This window comes from Eumetopias jubatus, unplaced genomic scaffold, assembly GCF_037043125.1.
Source record: "Eumetopias jubatus isolate StellerSeaLion01/CBP00866 unplaced genomic scaffold, mEumJub1_p1.0 scaffold_15, whole genome shotgun sequence".
Classification (NCBI taxonomy): Eukaryota; Metazoa; Chordata; class Mammalia; order Carnivora; family Otariidae; genus Eumetopias; species Eumetopias jubatus.
Window position 1 is genome coordinate 18,048,202 of NW_028274821.1, and position 23,912 is coordinate 18,072,113.

At 38.1% G+C, this 23,912-nt stretch overlaps 1 protein-coding gene across 3 annotated transcripts in view; it reads left to right on the forward strand.

Moving 5' to 3' along the window:
* Window positions 1-23,912, forward strand: part of PCSK5 (proprotein convertase subtilisin/kexin type 5) — a 455,891-nt gene that overhangs the window by 363,938 nt on the left and 68,041 nt on the right. For all 3 annotated transcript variants that reach the window (XM_088019243.1, XM_028094318.2, XM_028094319.2), the window contains exon 24: window positions 10,510-10,578. In XM_088019243.1, the coding sequence (XP_087875369.1) occupies window positions 10,510-10,578 (69 nt within the window). The remainder of the gene's footprint in view (window positions 1-10,509; window positions 10,579-23,912) is intronic.

A 23,912-nucleotide genomic window follows, 5' to 3' on the forward strand; every position in this document is an offset into this window, starting at 1 on the left:
AATGGATAAATTTTTAGGAACACACAATTTCCAAGACTAAATCAGGAAGAAATAGAAAATCTGAATAGACAAATTACTAGTAAGGAGATTAAATCAATAACAAAAAAAATTACACCTAAAGAAACTACAAAAAGGAGAACAAATTTCATTTTTATAAACAATAAAAACATATGACCATCACAATAGATGCAGGAAAAACATTCAATAAAATTCAACATACATTTATGATAAAAACTCTCAACAAAGTGGGTATAATAAACATAATAAAAATAATCAAGGCCATATATAACAAACCCACAACTAACATCATACTCAACAGTGAAAAGCTAAAAGCTTTTCCTCTAAGATCAGGAAAAAGACAAGGATGCCCACTCTTGCCACTGTTTTTCAACATAGTATAAGAAGTCCTAGCAATTAGGGCAATTAGGCAAGGAAAAGAAATAACAGGCATCCAAATTAAAAATAAAGAACTAGGAGCTTCCGGGTTGGTGAACACACTGGCAGTGTTGGGAGAGTGGTGTGCCTGGAGGGCGCATGGACGCTCCTTGCTCCTTTCTGGAGAGAGAGATTGAGAGAACAAGAGGACATGACCAGAGGAGGGGAGAGGGGCAGAGGGAGAGGGAGGGAGAGAATCTCAAGCAGGCTCCACAGTCAACATGGAGACCGTCGCAGGGCTTCATCTCACCAAACCCGTGAGATCATGACCTGAGCTGAAATCGAGTCCAACACTTAACTGACTGAGCCACCCAGGTGCCCCTCCCACATCCTTTTATAACTAAGCAATGAATGAGAATTCCTGTTGCTTCATATCCTTGCCAGCAATTTGTGTTATCAAGTGTTTTGGATTTCAACCAATCTAAATGTTTTATATGGAGTTGGGAAAAGATGGCAAAGGAGTAGGGGATTTTTCCAACCAGTCCCTGGAATTGAGCTGGATATCTACCAGACCACTCTGAACACCCACGAAATCAGCCAGAGATGTAAGAAGATATATCTGGATCTCTACAAAGAGAATATCACAGGTGGTTGGTTACGAAGCTGGGAGCCGTTATTCCACTCCCGTGGGCACATATCCAAAGATAAACAGAAGGGGGAAGGAGCTGCCATAAGTGCTGGCGCTGGGAAGGTGAAATAACACAGGAGCGCAAAATTCTCCCATGCTGGGGACAGAGCACAGACTCGCAGACCAGTGGCGATGGGGAAAGGACTTTAGGGCAGCCCCCTGGAATGAAACCTGGAGCAGTGGGACCAGGCGTGCGAACTGAGGGCGGCTGGCAGCTTTAGAAGCACAAAGGGCAGATTGTTCCCCGACCTGGAGATGAGGACTGAGAGCTCTGCTGAGGGGCGCACAACCCAGGACACTGTAGTTTATAGCAGCCCAGACAGCAACGGAGATAGTGTGGCCTGGAGAGCTCACTGAAGAACAGACTGCGATCTCGCTGCTCTGATGCAGAGGGTTAGAAGCGGTCTCTTCTGCTCTGAAGGGACTCCAGGGAAAGCTGCCAGAGAACAAAAGCCCCAAAAAAAGAGTTTTCACTGAGCCCACCCCCCCGGGGGGGGCAGGGCAACTCTGCCCAAACAGGGTTGGGCAGTAACAGCATGGCAGGCCCCTCCCTCAGAAGACAGGCTGGGAGAACAAGAAGCCGGCAACCCTAAGGTCCCTATAAAACAGGTTCATCTTGTTTGGATTGTGGTCAATAATTTGGACTCTGTATATTCCCTCAGCCACCCGTCAACAGAATGACTAGAAGAAGGAACCCCCAAAATAGGAAAGACTCAGAGATTATGACTTATACCACAGATTTACAAATGGATTCAGATATAACCAAGATGTCGGAACTGGACTTCAGGGTAACAGTTATGAAGACAATAGCTAGAATGGAGAAATCGATTAATGGCAACATAGAGTCTCTAAGAGCAGAAATGAAAGCTGAACTGGCAGAACTTAAAAATGCTATCAGTGAGATCCAATCTAATCTAGATACTCTAACGGCTAGAGTAAATGAGGCAGAAGAACGAATTAGTGATCTAGAAGACTAATTGATAAAAAAAGAAGGAAAAAGAGGAGGCTTGGGAAAAACAGCTCAAAACCCATGAAAACAGAATTAGAGAAATAAGTGATGCATGAAATCTTCCAATGTCAGAATTATTGGGATCCCTGAGGGGGTGGAGAGAGAGAGAGAGAGAGGACTAGAAGATATATTTAAGCAAATCATAGCTGAGAACTTCCCTAATCTGGGGAATGAAACGAACATTTGTGTCCTAGAAGCAGATAAGGCCCCTCCCAAGATCAAGGAAAACAGACCAACGCTCCGGCATGTAATAGTAAAACTTGCAAATCTTAGAACAAAGGAACCATCTTAAGGGCAGTTAGGGGGAAGAGATTCCTTACGTGCAGGGGGAGGAACATCAGAATAATGTCAGACCTATCCACAGAGACGTGGCAAGCCAGACAGTGCTGGTGAGACATATTCAGGTTACTAAATGAGAAGAACATGCAGCCAAGAATACTTTATCCAGCAAGGCTGTCATTTAGAATGGATGGAGAGATGCAGAGCTTCCAAGACCGGCAGAAACTGAAAGAATGTGTGACCTCTAAGCCGACCCTGCAAGAAATATTAAGTGTGGGGGGGTGGGGGGTTCTATAAAAGGAGAAAGACCCCAAGAGTGATATAGAACAGAAATTTACAGAGGGGGACAATCTATAGAAACAAGGACTCCACAGGCAACATGATGACCATAAATTCATAGTGTTCAATAATCACGCTCAACATGAATGTCCTAAATGCCCCCATAAAATGGCACAGGGTTGCAGATTGGATAAAAAGACAGGACCCATCCATACGCTGTCTACAAGAGACTCATTCTGAACCTAAAGATACATCCAGACTGAAAGTGAAGGGATGGAGATCCATCTTCCATGCCAACGGACCTCAAAAGAAAGCTGGGATAGCAATTCTTGTATCAGACAAATTAGATTTTAAGCTAAAGACTATAGTTAGAGACACAGAAGGACACTACATTATTCTTAAAGGGTCTATCCAGCAAGAAGATCTAACAATCATAAATATATACGCCCCAACATGGGAGCAGCCAACTACATAAGCCAGCTGTTAACCAAAATAAAGAGTCATATTGATAATAATACGTTAATTGTAGGAGACCTCAATACTCCACTCTCAGCAATGGACAGATCATCTAAGCAGAAAATCAACAAAGAAACAAGAGCTTTGAATGACACACTGGACCAGATGGACCTCATAGATATATACAGAACTTTCCACCCTAAAAAAACAGAATACTCATTCTTCTCGAGCACACAAAGAACTTTCTCCAGAATAGACCACATAATGGGTCACAAATCAGTTCTCAACCAGTACCAAAAGACTGAGATTATTCCCTGCATATTCTCAGACCATAATGCTTTAAAGCTGGAACTCAATCACAAGAAAAAATCTGGAAGAAATTCAAACACTTGGAAGCTAAAGACCACTCTGCTCAAGAATGTTTGGGTCAACCAGGAAATCAAAGAACTTAAACAATTCATGGAAACTAATGAGAATGAAAACACATCGATCCAAAACCTATAGGATACTACAAAGGCGGTCCTAAGGGGGAAATACATAGCCAGCCAAGCCTCACTCAAAAAAAATAGAAAAATCCCGAATTCACCAACTAACTTTACACCTTAAAGAACTAGAGAAAAAGCAACAAACGATGCCTAAGCCATGCATTAGAAGAGAAATAATTAAGATTAGAGCAGAAATCAATGAATTAGAAACCAGAAACACAGTAGATCAGATCAGTAAAACTAGAAGTTGGTTCTTTGAAAGAATTAATAAGATCGATAAACCACTGGCCAGACTTATCCAAAAGAAAAGAGAAAGGACCCAAATTAATAAAATTATGAATGGAAGGGGAGAGATCACGACTAACACCAAGGAAATAGAAACAATTATTAGACATTATTATCAACAACAATATGCCAATAAATTAAGCAACCTGGAAGAAATGGATGCCTTCCTGGAAACCTATAAACTACGAAGACTGAAACAGGAAGAAATTGACAACCTGAATAGGCCAATAACCAGTAAGAAGATTGAAGCAGTGATCCAAAAACCTCCCAAAAAGCAAGAGTCCAGGGCCTGATGGATTCCCTGGGGGAATTCACCAAACATTCAAAGAAGAAATAATACCTATTCTCCTGAAGCTGTTTCAAAAAATAGAAACAGAAGGAAAGTTTCCAGACTCATTCTCTGAGGCCAGCATTACCTTAATCCCCAAACCAGGCAAAGACCCCATCAAAAAGGAGAATTTCAGACCGATATCCCTGATGAATATGGATTCCAAAATTCTCAACAAAACCCTACCTAATAGGATCCAACAATACATTAAAAGGATCATCCACCACGACCAAGTGGGATTTATCCCCAGGATGCAAGGGTGGTTCAACATTGGCAAATCAATCAATGTGATAGAACACATTGATGGGAGGAGAGAGAAGAACCACATGGTCCTCTCAATTGATGCAGAAAAAGCATTTAACAAAATACAGTATCCTTTCCTGATTAAACTCTTCAGAGTATAGGGATAGAGGGAACATTCCTCAATTTCATAAAATCCATCTATGAAAAACTCACAGTGAATATCATCCTCAGTGGGGAAAAGCTGAAAGTCTTTCTCTTATGATCAGGAACATGTCAAGGATGCCCACCCATGCCACTATTGTTCAACATAGTACTAGAAGTCCTGGCAACAGCAATCAGACAACAAAAAGAAATGAAAGGTATTCAAATTGGCAAAGAAGAAGTCAAACTCTCTCTTTGCAGATGACATGATACTTTATGTGGAAAATCCAAAAGACTCCACCCCCAAATTACTAGAACTCATACAGCAATTCAGTAATGTGGCAGAATACAAAATCAATGCACAGAAATCAGTTGAATTCTTATACACTAACAACGCAACTGTAGAAAGAGAAATTAGAGAAATGATTCCATTTACAATAGCACCAAAAACCATAAGATACCTCGGAAAAAACCTAACCAAAGAGGTGAAGGATCTATACTCTAGGAACTACAGAACACTCATGAAAGAAACTGAAGAAGACACAAAAAGATGGAAAAGCATTCCATGCTCATGGATCGGAAGAATAAACATTGTTAAAATGTCTATGCTACCCAGAGCAATCTATGCCTTCAACGCCATCCCGATCAAAATTCCAATGACATTTTTCAAAGTGCTGGAACAAACAATCCTAAAATTGGTATGGAATCAGAAAAGACCCCGAATCACCAAGGGAATGTTGAAAAAGAAAAACAAAGCTGGGGGCATCACGCTGCCTGATTTCAACCTATATTACAAAGCCGTGATCACCAAGACAGCATGGTACTGGCACAAAAACAGACATATAGACCAATGGAACAAACAGAGAGCCCAGATATGGACCCTCAACTCTATGGTCAAATAATCTTCGACAAAGCAGGAAAAACTATGCAATGAAAAAAAAGCCTCTTCAATAAATGGTGCTGGGAAAATTGGACAGCTATATACAGAAGAATGAAACTCAACCATTCTCTAACACCATACACAAAGATAAACTCAGAATGGATGAAAGACCTCAATGTGAGACAGGAATCCATCAAAACCCTAGAAGGGAACATAGGCAGTAACCTCTTCAACATCAGCCACAGCAACTTCTTTCAAGATACATCTCCAAAGGCAAGTGAAACAAAAGCAAAAATGAACTTTTGGGACTTCATCAAGATAAAAAGCTTCTGCACAGCAAAGGAAACAGTGAACAAAATGAAGAGGCAACCCACAGAATGGGAGAAAATATTTGCAAATGACACTACAGACAAAGGGCTGATATCCAAGATCTATAAAGAACTTCTCAAACTCAACACCCCAAAACAAATAACCAATTCAAAAAATGGGCAGAAGACATGAACAGACACTTCTCAAAAGAAGACATACAAATGGCTAACAGACACATGAAAAAATGTTCATTGTCATTAGCCATCAGGGAAATTCAAATCAAAACCACAGTGAGATACCACCTTACACCAGTCAGAATGGCAAAAATTGACAAGGCAAGAAACAACAAATGTTGGAGAGGTTGTCGAAAAAGGGGAACCCTCTTACACTGTTGGTGGGAATGCAAGTTGGTACAGCCACTTTGGAAAACAGTGTGGAGGTGCCTCAGAAAATTAAAATTAGAGCTACCCTATGACCCAGCAATTGCACTCCTGGGTATTTATCCCAAAGACACAGATATAGTGAAAAGAAGGGCCATATGCACCCCAATGTTCATAGCAGCAATGTCCGCAATAGCCAGACTGTGGGAAGAGCCAAGATGCCCTTCAGCAGATGAATGGATAAAGAAGATGTGGTCCATATATACAATGGAATATTACTCAGCCATCAGAAAGGACGAATACCCAACTTCTACATCCACATGGATGGGACTGGAGGAGATGATGCTAAGTGAAATAAGTCAAGCAGAGAAAGTCAATGATCATCTGGTTTCACTTATTTGTGGAACATCAGGAATAGCACGGAGGACACTAGGAGAAGGAAGGGAAAAATGGGGGGGGGGAATCGGAGGGAGAGATGAACCATGAGAGACTATTGACTCTGAGAAACAAACTGAGGGTTCTAGAGGGGAGGGGCATGGGGGGAATGGGTGAGCCTGGTGATGGGTATTATGGAGGGCACGTATTGCATGGAGCACCGGGTGCTATACAAAAACAATGAACCATGGACCACTACATCAAAAACTAATGATGTACGGTATGGTGACTAACATAATAAAATTAAATTAAATTTAAAAAAATGAAGAACTAAAACTGTCACTATTTGGAGACCACATGATACTATATATAGAAAACCCTAAAAACTCAATAAATAAAACTGATAGAATAAATGAATTCAGTAAAGTTGTAGGATAGAAAATCAATACACAGAAATCTGTGGCATTCTATACACTAACAACAAACTATCAGTAAAAGAAATTAAGAAAACTTAATTGAACTTACAATTGCATCAATCAGAATCAAATGCCTAGGAAAAAAAATCTAACCAAGGAGGTAAGAGACCTGTACACTGAAAACTATTAACACTCTGATGAAATATATTGAAGACATAAGTAAATGAAAAGATACTCTGTGCTCATGAATTGGAAGAATCAATACTGTTAAAATGTCCATACTACCCAAAGTGATCTACAAATTAAATATAATTACTATCAAAATTTCAATGACGTATTTCACAGAACTGGAACAAATAATTCTAAAACTTACATGGTACTACAAAGGTACTATATAGCTAGAGCTATCTTGAGACAGAAGAACAAAGCTGGAGGTATCATATTCCCTTATTTTGAACTATATTACAAAGCTGTAGTAACCAAAACAGTATGGTACTGACACACCCAAAAAAAAAAAAAAATAGACAGGTTGATAAAACAGAACTGAGAGCCCAGAAATAGACCCACGCATATATGGACAATTGATTTATGACAAAAGAGCCAAGAACAATGGAAAATGGATAGTCTTTTACAATAAATGGTGCTGGGAGAACCAGTGAGCTACATGCAAAAGAATGAATGTGGACCACTTTATTACAGCATACACAAAAATCAACTGGATTAAAGACTTGAATGTAAGACCATAACACTCCGAGAAGACCATAACACTGAAACCATAACACTCCTAGAAGATGTAAGTAGTAAGCTCTTTGATACCAGTCTTAAAAATGGTTTTGTGAGTCACACTCCAAAGGCAAGGGAAAGAAAAAACAAAAATAAGTAAATGGGACTACATCAAACTAAAAATGTTTTGCACAGCAAAGGAAACCATCATCAAGACAAAAAGCCCATCTACTGAATGGGAGAAGATATTTGCAAATCATACACATCCAATAAAGGGTTAATATTCAAAATATATAAAGAACTAATACAACTCAAGAACAAAGAACAAACAACCCAATTAAAAAATGGGCAGAAGGTCTGGGGAGACACTTGTCCAAAGACAAACAGGTGGCCAATGGGTACATGAAAAGATGTTCAGCATCACTGATGTTTAGGGAAACACAAATCAAAACCACAATAAGATATCACCTCATACCTATTAGAATGGCTATTATCAAAAAGACAAGAAATCTTAAGTGTTGGCAAGAATGCAGAGAAAAGGGAACCCTCATATACTGTTAGTGGGAATGTAAATTGATGTAGTCACAATGGAAAACATATGGGTATTCCTCAAAAAATTAAGAATAAAACTACCATATGATCCAGTTACTCCACTACTGGGTTTTTATCCAAAAAATATGAAAACACTAATTTGAAAAGATATACGCATCCCTGTGTTCATTACGGCATTATTTACAATAGCCAAAAAACTGAAACAAGCTAAATGTTCACCAGTGGATGAATGGATAAAGTTGATCCCTTAAAAAAAGAATAAAATTTGCCATTTACAATATAGGTATTATGCTAGTGGAATAAATCAGAAGACAAATACATATAATTTCACTCATATGTAGAATCTAAGAAACAAAACAAACAAACTCATAGGTGCAGAGAAGAGACTGGTGGTTACCAGAGAGAAGGGGGTGTGGGGTTGGGAGAAAGGGCTGAAGGGGGCCAATTATAGGATGATGGATGATAACTGGATTTTGGGGGGTGATCACTTTGCAGTATATAAGATATCAAATTATACTGTATACCTGGAACACATCCTTTAAAAAAACATTAAAAAAGAATATTCAGAAAATAAAAATGTGATCTTGGAAACTTTTTAAAAATTTATAGAAGTAAAGGGGACACCTGGGTAGCTCACTTGATTAAGCATCCGACTCTTGGTTTCGGCTCAGGTCATGATCTCATGGATCATGAGATTGAGCCCCACGTTGGGCTCCATGCTCAGTGGGGAATCTGAGATTCTCTCCCTCTGCCCTCTCCCAACTTATGCACACATGTGAGTGCATGTGTGTGGGCTCTCTATGTCTCAAATAAATAAATAAATCTTTAAAAACAATTATACAGGGGCACCTGGGTGCCTCAGTCAGTTAAGCATCTGCCTTCAGCTCAGGTCATGATCTCCGGGTCCTGGGATCAAGCCCAGCATCAGGCTCCCTGTTCAGCGGGTAATCTGCTTTTCTCTCTCTGTGTGTCCCTCTGCCCCACCCCTGCTCATTCTCCTTCTCTCTCTCAACTAAATAAGTAAAATCTTTTTTTTTAATTTCAAAAAATTAAAATAAAACAATTATAGAAGAATGGAAATGAAGAAGAGGGGTAGAAAGATAAAAACTTAAAAATCACTGAGATAGTAGAAGCAAAAGAAAAAGTAGAAAATGGAGAAGAGGGAAGAAAAATTAAGAGTCAACCCAGGAATTCCAATAATACAAGTTTTTCAAAGAGCAAAGAGCAAAAACAGAATAGAGAACATTAACAAAGAAATAACTCAGAAAATTACCCCAGAACTGAAAGGCATGAATTTCCAGATTGAACAAGACTTCTGCATGTCCAGCATAATGGATTTTAAAAAGACAGACACCAAGATACATCACTGTAAGAATTTGGAAAATAGATTTTTTTTTTTTTTCTGCAAAAGGAAAATCTTAAAAACTCCCTACGGGGGAAAAAAAAGCAGGTCATACAAGAAGGACTGGCTATCAGAATGACATTGAACTTCTCAACAATACTGGAAACTAACACATAAAAATGGAACAAAAACTTCAAACATTTGAGAAAAGAAATTATTTCTCTTTTCAATCCTAAATTCAGTCAAGCCATGAGTCATGTATGAGGGTAGAAAAACAAAGAGTATTTTCAATCATGCAAGTTTTCCAAAACTTTACCTCCCATGCATCCTTTCTTGGGAAAATTACTTGTAAAGGATATGTTCCACCAAAAAATAGAACAAGAAATTAGAAAATATAAGGTCCAGAAAATGGGCATCAAAGGAAGAGAGGGATGAAAGGAATCCTCAGGATGACAGTAAAGAAGGTACTAATGCAATAGCTGGAAGATTTCTACTTGTGGTACAGCTGAGGGTGACTTAAGGACAGATATTGAGAAAATAAATAAAGAAGCCAGACAAATAGTAGCACAAGAGAAAACAAAAAGATGAATAAGAGCCCCAATGTCACTAGAATATGAATAATAGTATAATCATAACAATATAAATACTGAATATTAACCTAGCAAAATTTATCATTTGGGAAGATGGAAAGTATGTCTGTGTTTGTTGGAATGGTGGTGAAACAAAGCTAGTCTTTACCACTACAGATAATGCATGAGAATAAAATCAAGAGGTAGCATCATAACCATGCTATTTAGAGGTCTGAAGGTAAAAAACTAAAAGAAACAGCTAAAAGAATTAAAATTTGTTGTCTCTGAGAAAAGGGGAAGGGCAGAAAATAAGCTCCACACCAACATATTTTCATAGCGATGAATGTGTCTCCACTCAGCGAAAATGAATTGTGTTTCTCACTCTTCTTGTATAGGTGAAGTTCAAGACCCAGACTATGAAGAGTGCGTGCCTTGTGAAGCAGGATGTCTGGGGTGCAGCTTGGGTATGCCACTTTTATTTGCTCCCTAAAGAGTTGACATAGCTTTGTTTTCATTTCTCCCACACCTCTTGTTTCAGCAGGAATGTTGTCATTGTTATAACACTGTCACCATCCATACCCATTAAGTAGGCTCACTCCCATGGAAACAGGGTCATGGTGAGAGATGCTCCCTTTTGAGGCAAAGGAAGGGTCACTCATCCTCATGAAACCCAAGTTTAAGAAAGGACAGGCATCTTTTCCTCTGGTTGTTAGCAATCTGGCAGGGATCCCTTCAGCAACCAGGTTTCCAGTTGCATAGGATGTGGCCTCTCCTTGGCTTCTCAAGGTCACAAATAAAGAGATGAACTATGGTGGGAGAAAGAAACTCAAGCAAAAAAATGCCTAATTAATCTAACTCATTTGGCATGTGATTCACGAACCCCCAAGTTTGGGGATTTTCCTTTGCAGAAATGACTCCATTGGTTGAAGCCTAAGACAACCCTTTGAGAAGAAAGCAATGTGGTGACTGAGTTGAAATCCCCACCATACAATGAATAGTCAGTCTTCCATCTAATTCTCTAATTCAAATCACTGACCCCTTTCTCCCCATGCATGCCTGGTTTTCCTGTGGAGAGGAGGAGACAGTGTGTACCACACAGAACCATTGGATTGGATGTAAAATGAAATATAGGAGGCCACCAAATTCCAGGAATGTATCTTAATGTAAATTTAGTCAAGATATTGAAAATAATTAACGTTTGGGTCTGTAGATCTTTGGAAGGAACCCCAACCTAAATTAAAGATTAATGGAGTAATTTCTATTCATAGAGTTTCTCTATGATTGGTTAACTCCTCCTTCTAAAACTTTAATGTGCACACAAATCCCATGGGGGATTTGTTAAAATGCAAATTCTGATTCATAGGTCTGGGTAGGGCCTGAGAATTACATTTCTAATAAGCTGCCTGGTAAAGCCAAGTCTTCATCAAACACTCATGAGGTTACAAGGGGTCAGGCTGTGCCAGGATTAAGTAGACTTTTTATTGGCTTTACCTAATGGATTTCCTTGAATTCTTAAATATTATACATGAATTATAATTTATCTGATGGCTGTAATGGATTCTCTCTGCCCTAAATGGAAATGATGTATTTTCTATAATATCTATAACTACAAGACAGAGGTTTTAGGAACCTGAATACCATTCTCCCATTACTTTCCACTATGAAATGTGGCATATATACTGGAAAATAAAATCTAATAATGAAATCACACTTAGGAAGGGGTTAACATTTAGAGTAAGAGATTTAAGGGTAAAATGCTAATTTTCTGGGAAACAAAAATAGACCTAAATAGAAGTAATAAAAGTACTAAAATTGAAAAGATTAGCAAATTCCAGTGTATCTTCTGAAGTGATAGGAGGTGGTCTTTCTTGCAGAGAGCAAGAATAAATGTCCTATCTTGATTTCACATTTTGCCTATTTCAAACTATATTTGCCCATTAGATTTCATATTCCAGCTAATTTTTGTGGTCTCCTTTTGCATCTTTGCTATTATTGTATGTTGTGTGACCATGTTAACATCTTTGTGTATCACAGAGAGGGGTGTGATTGTGTGTGTGTGTGTGTGTGTGTGTGTGTGTGTGCGTGCGCGCGCGCGCGCCTGTCTATAAAATCCCAAAACCTGGAAACAGTGACAACCATGATCAGTAGGGATCTACATTGTGCCCACCCTTCCCTTAGCTGATCTAGCTACAGAGGAGAACAAGTGTAGCCACTGGGAAATAAAATCCATATCAGACATAGGCCATTTGAGGACTCAAAATCCAAAAGAATCAACTTGCAAAAAGAGCTAAATTAGAAAGTTTGATTCACTCTGCAAAGTGCTACTGAAATATTTAGTTCATTTACTCTTTTAAGAAAATTTAATGGTCTACAATGTGTTGAGTGCTCACTGGGGCACTGGGAATTCAGAGTTGATATGGTTGTGATCCCACTATAAGGCCCTCTCTGGCTGTTACAAGTAACATACCTGAAACTAAATCTTTACAAGGCAACCTGCAAGAATAGAGAGAGGTGCAATGTTCAGTGGGATCACAGGAGAGTAACTAGAACATTCTAAATGCTGCTAAATTCTCATTTTAAATTAGAAAGTTTCTCTTATTTTATAAAGTCTCTACACATTGGACCTTGTGTATTTTTAGGTTGCCCTGGCTGAACTCAATTATCACTTTATTTCTTGGGTCTTTGTTGATCTTTGCACTTGAGTTAAATCTCTTTTCTTGCTTCCCCTTGTTGTAGGCCAGCAATCATACTTTTTACAGCTGATGTGTGTAGTATTTGGTGCATACATATCTTTCTGCCTGGACACTAAACTACTTAGAATAAGCTCTATGACTTATACACTGTGCTACCAAAAGAATTAGCAGCAGGCCTAGGATATCATAAGTGTACAATAAATTTATCATGTATAATGTTTGTTGAACTGAATTTGAGAGTTGCCAAAACTTAAAGTGGAGATGCATGGCTCAGGATATCCAGGGATCTGGATATGATGTTTCCTCTATTTAAACTTTGTTTATGGGCCAAGAAGGGGAAATAAATCATATGATACAGAAATAAATAATTTTTCATAAAATATTAGAACTATAAGGGAGATTTGAAGGGGACATGGTTTATCAAATTTCTTAATTTTAAGATACAAATATAAATTTTAAAAGATATGAATAATTTACCATAGATTTTCCCAAGATTCTTCTTGTGAGAAGGGACATCATCCTTTAGAAAGAAAGAGCTCCATTTTCTTCCATTTTAGTAATGTAAATTCATCTTTGAACCTGAGCTAGACAATCTCTAGAAGAGTTACAGAAAAGTGAAATCAGTTGCTCTGAGACATTTTTTTCTGCACCGTGTAATGATTAATTGTTAGAAATGGTAGAATTTTTTCCCGAGTTTTTTATTCCTTTCCAGACATTTAGTGCAACTATAGATTAAGATTCTTTTATACCCCATATAAAAGAAAAATTCCAGATTGACCCTGATCTTGTCTAGTTCCTGGATGGAGTTATTTATTATTCCAAGGGAAGCTTGCCAGAAAGAGAAGAGAAAAGGAAACATGATCAAAAGTGGCTGTTGTATTTTGAGGAAAATATTGAATTTGCTATCCTAGGATGAACCACGGGTGTTTTTATTATTATGGGGTTAGATTTCTCTTCTTTTTTTATTGAGATATAATTGACATAGAAAATTACATTAGTTTCAGGTGTACAAATAATGATTCAAAATTTATATACATTGTGCAGTGATCACCACAATAAGTCTAGTTAATAGCCGTCACCTTAGAGTTACAGACTTTGTTTTCTTGTGATAAGAACTTTTACAATCTACTGTCTTAGCAACTCTCAAATATACAATGCAGTATTATTAACTATAGTCATCATGCTGCACATTACATCCCCAGGATTTATTTATTTTATAAGTAGAAGTTTGTACCTTTTGACATCCTTCACCCTCTGCCTCTGGCAACCACCAATCTGTTCTCTCCTAGATTTCTGTTCTTTATTAGGCTGAAAACAAACAGATAGCATTTTATATGATACCATCTTTTTCCAGGATGATTGGATGCAAAATTCTTTGTCTTTCTAGCTAGTATCTTGAATGGAAATTTTAAGATAAATCAAAGTTTTCTAAATTATATTTCTTCATTAACTGAGAGAATAAGTAAGTGGAACCATTTTTACTTAATGTCTTGAGGTACTTTTTTTGTTTTATTTAGGGGCTATAGTAATAGGTATGACACCTGATTATAACCTAAGATTTGGAGCCCATACTTACAACCCCTGACTTACTAATTGATTTTAATCAAATTGCTAAGATCTGTTTACTTCCTTACCTTGTCCATAAAATAGATGTCAATGTGCCTTTATTTTGGCTTAGAAGTAGGTGATAAAAATCCCTTATTTTTTGCCCATTTAAATGGCTTTAGTCCCTACTCTTGGGGAAAAGTATACGCAAATTTAAAATTTTTAAGTACTTGCAATAAATGAAAAAGGCTATAAGGATCAAACTGTTCCAAAAACAGAAGAGAAAGGAAAGCTCCCACATTCATTCTATGAGACCAGCATTACCCTGATACCCAAACCAGAAAAGACACTACAAAACACAAAAAAAGAAAACTACAGGCCATTATCCCTAATGAACATAGCTACAAAAGTCCTCAACAAAGTTGCAGCAAACTGAACTCAACAATATTTTCGAGGGATCACGTGGGATTTATTCAGAGGATGCAAGAATAGTTCAATATTCATAAATCAATCAACTTGATAATCACGTTAACAAAGTAAAAGATTAAAAAACATATGATCATCTCAAAAGATCCAGAAAAAGTATAAGACAAAATTCAACATCCACTCATGATAAAAACTCTCAACAGAATGGGTTTAGAGGGAACATACCTCAAGATAATAAAGGCCGTATATGAAAAACCCACAGCTAATATCATACTCAATGGTGAAAACTGAAAGCTCTTCCTCTAAAATCAAGAACAAGACAAGAATGTCCACTCATCACTTTTCTTCAACATAGTACTGGAAATCCTAGCCACAACAATTAAACAAGAAAAAAGAAATAAAAGGTATCCAAATCAGAAATGAAGAAGTAAAACTGTCACTATTTGCAGATGACGTGATATTATATATACAAAACTCCAAAGACTCCACCAAAAAATCTGATAGAATAAATGAATTCAGTAAAGTTGTAGGATATAAAATCAATATATAGAAATCTGTTGCATTTTTATACACTAATAACAAAGTAGCAGAAAGATAATTTAAGAAAACAATCTAATTTACAACTGTATCAAAAAATAAAATACCTAGGGTGCCTGGGTGCCTCAGCTGGTTAAGCGACTGCCTTTGGCTTAGGTCACGATGCTGGAGTCCTGGGATCAAGTCCCGCATCAGGCTCCCTGCTCAGCAGGGAGTCTGCTTCTCCCTTTGACTCTACCTCCTCTCATGTGCTCTCTCTCTCTCTCTCTCTCATTCTCTCTCTCTCTCAAATAAATAAAATCTTTAAAAAATTAAAAAAATAGTAATAAAATACCTAGGAATAAATTTAACCAAATAGGTGAAAGACCTATACCCTGAAAATTATAAGACAGTGATGAAAGAAAGTGACGATAACATAAATAAATGGAATGATATTCCATGCTCATGGACTGGAAAAATTAATGTTGTTGAAATGTCCATACTACACAAAATAATCTGTAGATTCAGTGCAATCCCTATCAAAATACCAATAATATTTTTGACAAAACTAAAAGACATAATTGTAAAATTTGTATGGAACCACAAAAGAACACAAATAGGCCAAGTAATCATGAAAGAAAACAAAGCTGGAGGTATCATGCTCCCTGATTTCAAGATATACTACAAAGCTATAATAACCAAAACAGTATGGTACTGGCACAAAAATAGACACAGGGATCAATGGAACAGAATAGAGGGCCCAGAAATAAACCAACACCTGTATAGGCAATTAATCTATGACAAAGGAGACAAAAACATACAATAGGGAATTCTCTTCAACAAATGGTGCCGGGAAAACTCGACTGCTACATGCAAAAGAGTGAAAGTGGACCACTTTCTTACACCATACATAAAAATAAATTCCAAATGGATTAAAGACCTGAAACCATAAAACTCCTAAAAGAAAATATAGGCAGTAGTCTCTTTGGCACCAGCCTTAGCAAAATATTTATGGGTATATCTCCTCAGAGGAACAAAAGCAAAAATAAACCATTGGCACTACACCAAAATAAAAAGGTTTTGCACAGCAAAGGAAACCATCAATAAAATGAAAAGGCAACCTACTGAATGGGAGAAGATATTTGCAAATCATACACATCCAATGAAGGGTTCAAATCCAAAATATATAAAGAACTTATACAACTCAACACCAAAAAAAGCCCAAACAATCCAGTTAAAAATTGGGCAGAAGACATGAATAGACATTTTTCTAAAGAAGACATACAGATGGCAAACAGACGCATGAAAATATGTTCAACATCCTTAATTATTAAAGATAAGCAAATTAAAACCAGAATGAGATGTTACCTTACACCTGTCAGAATGGCTAGATTCAAAAAGACAAGAAGTAACAACTGTTGGTGAGGATGTGGAGAAACAGGAAACCTTGTGCACTCTTGGTAGGACTGTAAATTGGTATAGCCACTGTGGAAAACAGTATAGAGTTTCTTCAAAAAATTAAAAACAGAAGTACCATACAATCCAGTAATTCCACTATTATTTATCCAAAGAAGATGAAAACACTACTTGTAAAGATATATGCACCCCTATGTTTATTGCAGCATTTTTGCTATAGCCAAAATATGGAAGTCACCCATGTCCATCAGTCAATGAATGGATAAAGAAGATGTGATGTATACAAACACACACACACGCGCGCGCGCGCGTGCGCGCGCGCGCACGCGCGCGCACAATGGAATATTATTCAGCCATAAAAAACATGAGCCCTTGCCATTTGTGACAACAGAGATAGACCTAGAGGGTATCACACTAAGTAAAAAAAGTCAGAGATAATTACCATATGATTTTATTTATACGTGGAATCTAAAAAACAAAATAAACAAACAAACCAAAAACACTCATAAATACAGAGAACAAATTGGTGGTTGGCAGAGGTGGGGAGTAGGCAAAACAGGTGAAGAGGATTAAGAGGTATAAACTCCCAGTTATACAACAAATAGGTCACAGAGATAGAAAGCACGGCATAGGGAATATAGTCAACAACATTGTAATAACACTGTATAGTGACAGATGGTGACTACCCTTATATCATTGTGAGCATTATGTAATGTATAGAGAATTGTTAAATCACTGTGTTGTGCTCCTGAACTAATATAACATTGTATAACTATACTTAAATCATGAACACTTTTAGAAGATAAAGTTCATATAAATAAGTACCAAAGAAGGGGACAGACATTCGTAGCAATATAATTTAGAAAAGGAGGGAACCTCTGGGCACTGAAGTGGTCAAGGAAGGCTTCCAAGAGGATGGGAATTGGAATTGGCATGGAATTTCAAACTGGGAAAACAGCAGGAAAAAGGTCTGGAGGGAAGAATTTTTGCCACAGATTCTAGGACACTGAATGTACCAGTTTTGCAGAAGGAATACAATATAGTTGCCCTCCCCGCCCCCCATCCACAAATTCACTTTCCATGGTTTTAGTTTTTCACTGTCAACTGAGGTCCTGACAATACGTCAGAAGGTCAGGAGTAGACTAACGAGACATCACAATGCCTGTGTCACTCACCTCACTTCATCTCATCACATGGCACTTTGTCATCGAAAGAAGGGTGAGTAAAGTACGATAAGCTACTTTTGAGAGAGAGAAAGACCGCATTCACGTAACTTTTATGATAGTACATTATTATAATTATTCTATTTTATTATTAGGTTTGTTAATCTCTTACTATACCTCATTTATAAATTAAACTTTATCCTAGGTATGTACATATAGGAAAAAACATAGTATACATAGTGTTTGGTTTTATCCATAGTTTCAGGCATCCACAGGAGTCTTGGAACATATAATGGGAGGGAGTACTGTTGGCGGGGAGTACTGTTAAGTAAATATAAGAGAATAAACAAAGAGAAGTTTAGAAAAGAGGTAGAAAACCATATCTTGAATTCTGGACTAATGAGTTTAAAAGTATTCTGTGGCTAAAAGGAAATAATTAAAAGTTCTTTAAAAAGAGAGAGAGAGAGAGTGTGTTTTGAACAAGTGTTTTAAGAAGATTAACTTGGTAACTGTGTTAACTGTGTCCGGGATAATTGAAAGGGAGAATGGCAGTAGGCAGAGAAATCAGCAGATTATTTCAGAAATCAATCTGGGTATGAAGTAACAGGAGCCTGATCTAAGGTAACAGCCAGAAAATGAAGAAGAAAGAGCTAGGTTTTAAAAATCATGTGCAACATATGGCCCTTAAGCGTAAGAAAATATGCTTAACCTTGTTCGTTTTATGGGAAATGCAAAGTAAAATTACCACAACATACCATTCCTCACCTGTCAGATTGGCAAAAATTCGTAAGCTTACAATGCATTATACAGCAAGGCTGTAAGAAAACAAACACTCTTACTTATTACTGGTAGAAAGACAGTATGTTACAACTACTGCTGAAGGAGATTTGGCAGTATAGAACACAATTACATATGCGTTTATCCTTACCCTATAGCATCTCTTCTAGGAATCTACCCTGAGGATACACATCTACAAATTCTAAACAGCATATTCACATGCAACCCTCTGTGGCATTATCTGTGGTAGTAAACTATCTGAAACGTCCTAAATGCTCATTCATGGAAGGCTGGTTGCATGAAATAAGGTACACATACACTAGGGAGTGCTATGTGGCCATAAAAAGAGCAAAGAAGAGCTATATGAACTGATAGTGATTTCACTAGGTACTATTAAGTAGAAGACAAGGTGCAAAAAAACAAACACGGTATACTACCTTTTGAACACACATGTGTGCTCATGTACATTTTTTACTTATTTTTGAATAAGAAATACAGAAAGAATAAACTGGAAAGGGATGCCCGGGTGGCTCGGTTGAGCGTCTGCCTTCAGTTCAGGTCATGATCTCAGGGTCCTGGGATCGAGTCCCGCATCAGGCTCCTTGCTCAGCAGGGAGCCTGCTTCTCCCTCTGCCTGCCGCACTCTCTCTCTATATATGTATCTCTCTCTGACAAATAAATAAATAAAAATCTTTAAAAAAAAATTAAAAAATTAAAAAAAGAATAAACCAGAAAACCAATGAAAATGGTTACCTATACAGAAAGAGGTGATGGAGATGGAAGGGAAGCTACTCTAGGTATATCTTTGTACAGATTTTCATTGGAATCATTGTAAGTGGTGTACATATTCATAGGAAATGACACAATAATTAGCTTGAATGGTTCCCGCTGGCCAATGTGGGATAATTTGATAATCAAAACATATGGATGATAAAGAATCACAATTCAATTAATCAAAATAATACATGCATCAAAATGATATTTAAAGGAGAAAGGAAGAATTGAGGAAAATAAAGGGGAAGGCTCTTCACAATAGTTTTAGCTGGCATGTATGCAAGGAAAGAAGTAGAAAATTATCATTTTACAACCCCTAGTATATTGACTCAAAAGAGAGTCATCAGTGGATGCTAAAATCATTAGGTGAAAAACTGTTTGGGAACAGGATAATCATAGAGACTCAAAGTACTTCTATAGTTAATTACAATGGAGGGATTTGCTGGTTACCAACTTAAGTTATTATACTTGGTATCATAAGTTCCATCCAACTTGATACCATGTGTTTCCTGATGTGAAAAATTAATGAGTACACAACATTACCTAGTATCCTTGACAACATTACACAATATTACCCAGTATCCTAGTATCCTTGTCTAGACCAATGATTCCCAACTGGAGGTGACTATGACCCCAGGGACATTTGTCAATGTTTTGAAACATTTTTGGCCGTCATGACTGCGGCGTTGTTACTTGCATCTAGTGGGCAAAGGTCAAGGATGCTTCTAAACATTCTATAATGCACAGAACTGGCCCCAACAACAAAGAATTATCTGGTCCAAAATGTCAATGCTGAGGTTGAGAAACCCTTATTTAGCCTGAAGATAAATCTAGAATGTGGGATATCTATAAGACAACTGACCCACACTCTTAAAAAAAAAAAAAAAAATCAACAGAATGAAAAAACAAAAAGGGAGTTAATCCAGAAAATGAAGAGCTAACACAGCTAAGAAAATGCGTAAATATTTATTGGAGACTGGATTTTTAAAGTTTTAAAAAATATTTGGGGGACCATTAAGAATACCTGAATATAATTGAATAATATTGAATTAATATTTCCTCAGCTGTGGCAATTGTGTTGTATTAAATAGAAGCTGGTCCTTTGTGTAGGGGATGGTATTTAGGGATAAAATGTCATGATGTCTACAACTTCTTTTCAAATGGTTCGGGGGAGGGGGGGACATCTAGCTAAAGCATACAAAGTTGTTCATTGCTCTGTATCAGCCATTCTGTAGCTTAGAAAAAAATTTTTTAAGTTAGAGGAATAAAAGTGCCTCATGCTCTGTCAGCTGAGAGGATGTAGAAGCAAAGATACCTGAGTAGCAATAAGCACACCCCAGGTCCAGATCCTGATTTCCTAATACCAATCTCTAAAAAAAGATACCAAGGCTCATAGAGAACTCTCTGACTCTGGGTCTGGGCAGGAAATACATAAGATGAGCCTGCAGCATCTTGTAGTGACAGAAAGTGAGGAAGTGTTCCAAGAAAGAAAAACACCACAGTGCCGGGGGGGGGTATAGCAAAGGGACACAGGAAAGAACTGAAGGAGTTCCCAATACTCAAAGTGGGAACAATTTGAGCAATAATATAAATAAAATAGTATTAGCATATAACCCAAAGTATAAAATAAAAATTCATAAATTTATATTGATATAAATAAATAAATGGTTGAATAAACAAGTAAATGGAGAAGAGGAGATGAATCTTCAGTGCAAAAGAATTCCAGGTAACTGATTTGGCACTGCTCCCTCCAGGAAGTGGGGCGTAACCCTCCACCCCCTAAGTGTAGATGGCACATAGTGACTTCCTTCCAAGAGCACAGTATGAAAGGGAAGACGGGAGAACTTTATAGAAGCACTACCTCATCCAGGTGATTAGGTCAACACTCATAGTGTTATATTAATAGCACATACCCAGGGCACCTGGGTGGCTCAGTCAGTTGAGCATCCGACTCTTGACTTCAGCTCAGGTCAGGATCTCACGGTCGTGGGATCGAGCCCTGTGTCGGGCTCCACGCTCAGAGTGGAGTCTGCTTGTCCCTCTCCCTCTGTTCCTCCCCCTGCTCACTCTAAAATAAATAAATAGATAAAATCTTTTTTTTTTAAAAAAATAGCACATACCCTCTTGATATGATGTCATGAGAATGGCACTTCACCTCTGTGGTCTTCTACCCCAAAACCCACAACCCCAGGCTTATCAGGAGAAAAACATGACAAATCCCAATAGAGAGGTATTTTGTCAAATACCTTATTAGAACTCCTCAAATCTGTCAAGGTCATCAAACAGGTCAAGTCTGAGAAACTGTCACAGTCAAGAGAAGCCTAAGGAGGCCTGACAGCTATATGCAATGTGATATCCTGGAGGGGATCCTGGGATAGAAAAAGACACGAGGTAAAAACTAAGGAAAGCTGGGCGCCTGGGTGGCTCAGATGGTTAAGCGTCTGCCTTTCGGCTCAGGTCATGATCCCAGGGTCCTGGGATCGAGTCCCGCGTCGGGCTCCCTGCTCCTTGGGAGCCTGCTTCTCCCTCTGCCTGCTCTCTCTCTCTCTCTCTCTGTCTTTCATGAATAAATAAATAAAATCTTTAAAAAAAAACAACTAAGGAAAGCTGAGGACATTACGGACTTCAGTTAATAATAGCCATGCCATCATAATAAATGGCATGAGGCAACTATTTGGGGGTGTTGGAAATGTCCTATGTCTTGATTATTGGGAGTGATTATATGACTACACATTTGTCAAAATTCATAGAAGGGGCAAAAGTTATATTATGAAAATATTTCAATAAATCTGACTTAAAAACACAATGTTAGAGTAAACCTATTAACCCCCCTCTTTCCTGTCCCTACATAGCCTAACTAGAAGAGTAGCCTAATTGCTTTAGCATTTATTGTGCACTTATCTAATGTTCCAGGTGCTATACTAAATTCCTTAAGTATATTACCTCATTTAACTCTGAAGAGTAGATGTCATTGTTGTTCACATTGTGCAGATGAAGAAATTAAGCTTAAAACAGTGAGGCAACTTGCATGAGGTCATGGGGCTGGTAACTACCAAAACCAGGAACTGATTCTGCAAAGCCCAAGATCAAAACCCATGTGTTTCACAACTATTCTATCCATACCACCAAATGCTTTTCCCTTCTAATTCTAGAGAAAAGAGTATTAGGCTTTATGGAATCATAAAAAGATAAAAGAAAACCTTACTTCCTGCCCCCTTCCTCAGTTCTACACACAATAACTACTGTACTTCACTGGGCTACAGCTTTATGCCCGATGACATGAGTGAATGTACCAGTCAAACAGTGAAACTGTTGATAATAGCCCTGCAAATTGATTTGGGGTCATTGTTCACCTGAAGTTGTCAGCCTTGAGGGCCTACATCTGGAATGTTCTGACATTGGGCAGAGCAGACAGGGGACTCTACAAGTGAAGGTAGGCAGGCAAGCTCTCAATTAGCTCCAGGTTCCCCCATGGCCCTGAACCTCTGCAGTTTTATTCACCTCCACAGAAACTCCTTTGCTGTCTGAGAAAGTGGGTTCCATGACAAGGGTACGACCGGCAGGATACAACCCTCTCTCTTCCACATGAATATGAGGTGAATTCTCTCCACCCCGTCTCAGATTAAATTCAAGCTTCAGGTCCAGGAATTAGAGAACCAATCTCATTTACCCTTGCTATTTTATCTTCCTATGAAGGAGTGAGACCTCATTCATAGAAGAAATGAACATCTGAGACAAGAAGTTCACGTTTTAGTTTTCCAAAGGGGCACACATACAGGGTTTTTCAAATCAGATATTGTGATCACAGATCTCTATTTCACTTGTACCCAGATCTCCCACTGGACCTTTTCCAAAAACGTTCGGGGGGGGGGGTGGTGCGGGGAGGGGGAAATAATAGTATCAAACAGTTTGAGTACCTTCCAAACCAAAGGCATCATCCACTGGCCAGCCAAACTTAGTGCATGACCCAGGTGGTTTCCTACATCAGCTCCATGGATAGTCCAGGATGTCTCTTCTATTTAAAAGGCCAAACACAATCCACCTTCAGAAGAAGGATTAGAATCTAAAGGCACTGTCACCAGTTTGCTGAAGAAAAGAGAAACAAGCAAGCTCCATTAGACAGTGCTGTCTTAAAAAAAAACATAAACTGCTTATTTTTCTTCATCAGAGCCTCCCTCTCCCCACATTTTCTAAGTGATACCTCATTTCAAAGATGAGGGTTTCCTGACTCTTGGTTTCTGGTCAGGTCATGATCTCAGGGTCGTGAGATGGAGCCCGATGTTGGGCTCCACGCTCAGTATGGAGTGTGCTTGTCCTTCTCCCTCCCCATCTGATTCTCCCCCCCCTTCTCTCAAATGAATAAATAAAATCTTAAAAAAAGAAAAACCTTTAAAAAAAGAGAACCCAGTGTTGGAAGAGTCTGCAGCAGCTCCGTAGGGTCCTGATCTCTTATTCATCCTGACTTTCCTCATTAATTCACTTAGCAAA